We start from the raw sequence: 1883 nt of genomic DNA, 5'->3' as shown, positions 1-1883 counted from the left end.
GAACATGTATGTGTACATTCTATATGCGTACACTTATACATGTAAATACCACTAATCCTGTTCACTTTGCACTTTTGAGTGAGTTGCAGCAGGCCCCGGATACGGTATGTCTGTCCGGAAATAAGGTAGGGCTGGTCCAAAATCCCCTGTGCACGGAAACAGTTTAAAATACAAGACCAGAATATTATACGGCGGATTGTTCATTAAACTGTACCGATCCAGATATTGTCAAAGGTCAATCTCAAATGTGTATTACGATATATTTATACTGCATTATTCGCCCATACCATGCTCTCGATCGATCGAACGTAAACCAACGGCTAAAATGTTGTAGCGATTTTTATTGGTCTAAAATATCGCGGAAGAACCCGTGTGCGTACATGGGAGCCGTACGCTACTACTAATGCAATCAACCAAGACGGCCACGCGCAACCAGCGAGACGGTAGGAAGCACTTAGCTATTCAAGACCATGCAAATACACAGCGTATATGTCACTGACAAAGTACAACGCCCAGGTGTTGCGATAACACTGAACCCTAAACCTTAAACCCTAGAAACCCCTGCAGCAGCCTAAGGGCATGTAGCTGGATAGGTATGAAATATACAATATCACACGGGCTGGACTAGCGAATACGAAACTACAGAAATGTAGAGCGCACAAAACTCCCCTTGGCAGCTTTAGAATAAGACCACTCCCAAAAAAATGGACAGGACTTGGGCATGGCACTAAGAATACCCACGGACGTACAAGGCAACACCCAGCAATAGACTGAACCACAACCCTAAAACATTGAACGACGCAACCCCGCCACTCCCCCCGGCTGCATCACCGAGACAGCTAGCGTGCTGGACATGCGAGTGTGTGTCTCAAGTACATTTATACTACACACATTTCTACTACATACAAGCGAAACACCGTACCATATCTAATGACTTCCACGCTGGGGGGTCGCTGCCGTAGTCCAGAATATTTATCTTAGTATGTATAAACTCCAAGTAACCCTGGTTTTGTTTATCCTCTGAATTATGAGAGGAAATGTAGTGAAATATATATACATGATTAGTAGATGCTCCGTGATTGTAGGTGGACAGGAGATGCGTGTTATGAACTATAACAAATTATTAGAGAATGTGTATTAGAAACTCAGCCAGATTCGAACATGTACACAGTTGAGAGACTATTACAGAACATGTACACAGTTGAGAGACTACTACAGAACATGTACACAGTTGAGAGATTTCTACAAAATAATATTGACCACAATCGCGGTCTAAAAACCTTTGGATGTCATTGGCACGGCGAATAGCAAATGCAGTATATTATGCTGCAATACCCTGCATGTATACTATGGATTTCACAAGGCAAGGTGAGGTAAGGTTGCTAGAAGACCTGCCTTAGTTGCAATGTGTACTATAAAACAATGATGAAATGGATCGACATAGCTATCTATTGAAGTATAAGGTAGCTAGTGACATCGTATACGCAATATGCCAGACGTGAAGCTTTTACCGAATCCAAAACCCATCACAAACAATTCAGGACTAGGGCACACATGCTCAAATCAAATGATAATCCAATCAAGATATACGACTAGGCTTACAGGGTATGAGTAAAATATTATATACCCTGTGTTCTATCGGTAGCAGTTTAACACTGGGTGCAAGGACTACCGGTTTTTTAAGTGACCTGCGCGATGGTATCCATTGATAACAGTTTGTGATCCAACCATACACTAACACAACAGCATCATCCTAACAATCAAATAATCTAAGGTGTGTTGAAAACTGGCACACAATCATATATATATATATATATATAAGCGTGTGTCTGTGTGTGTGTCTGTGTGTGTGTGTGCGTGTGTGTTCGTGTCTATATATAAAT

General features: G+C 41.7%; 1 protein-coding gene across 1 annotated transcript; it reads right to left on the bottom strand.

Moving 5' to 3' along the window:
* Positions 1 to 49: 49 nt before the first annotated feature.
* Positions 50 to 1020, bottom strand: SARC_15151 (hypothetical protein; the record flags this gene model as incomplete). The annotated part of the gene is made up of 2 exons (XM_014290723.1): positions 50 to 146; positions 923 to 1020. Coding segments are annotated over 2 exons (195 nt in total), but the record flags the coding sequence as incomplete, so codon positions are not given.
* Between the last annotated feature and the right edge of the window lie 863 nt (positions 1021 to 1883).

This window comes from Sphaeroforma arctica (assembly GCF_001186125.1).
Source record: "Sphaeroforma arctica JP610 unplaced genomic scaffold supercont1.5687, whole genome shotgun sequence".
Taxonomy (NCBI): domain Eukaryota; class Ichthyosporea; order Ichthyophonida; genus Sphaeroforma; species Sphaeroforma arctica.
This window is presented reverse-complemented; position numbering and strand designations above follow the sequence as displayed.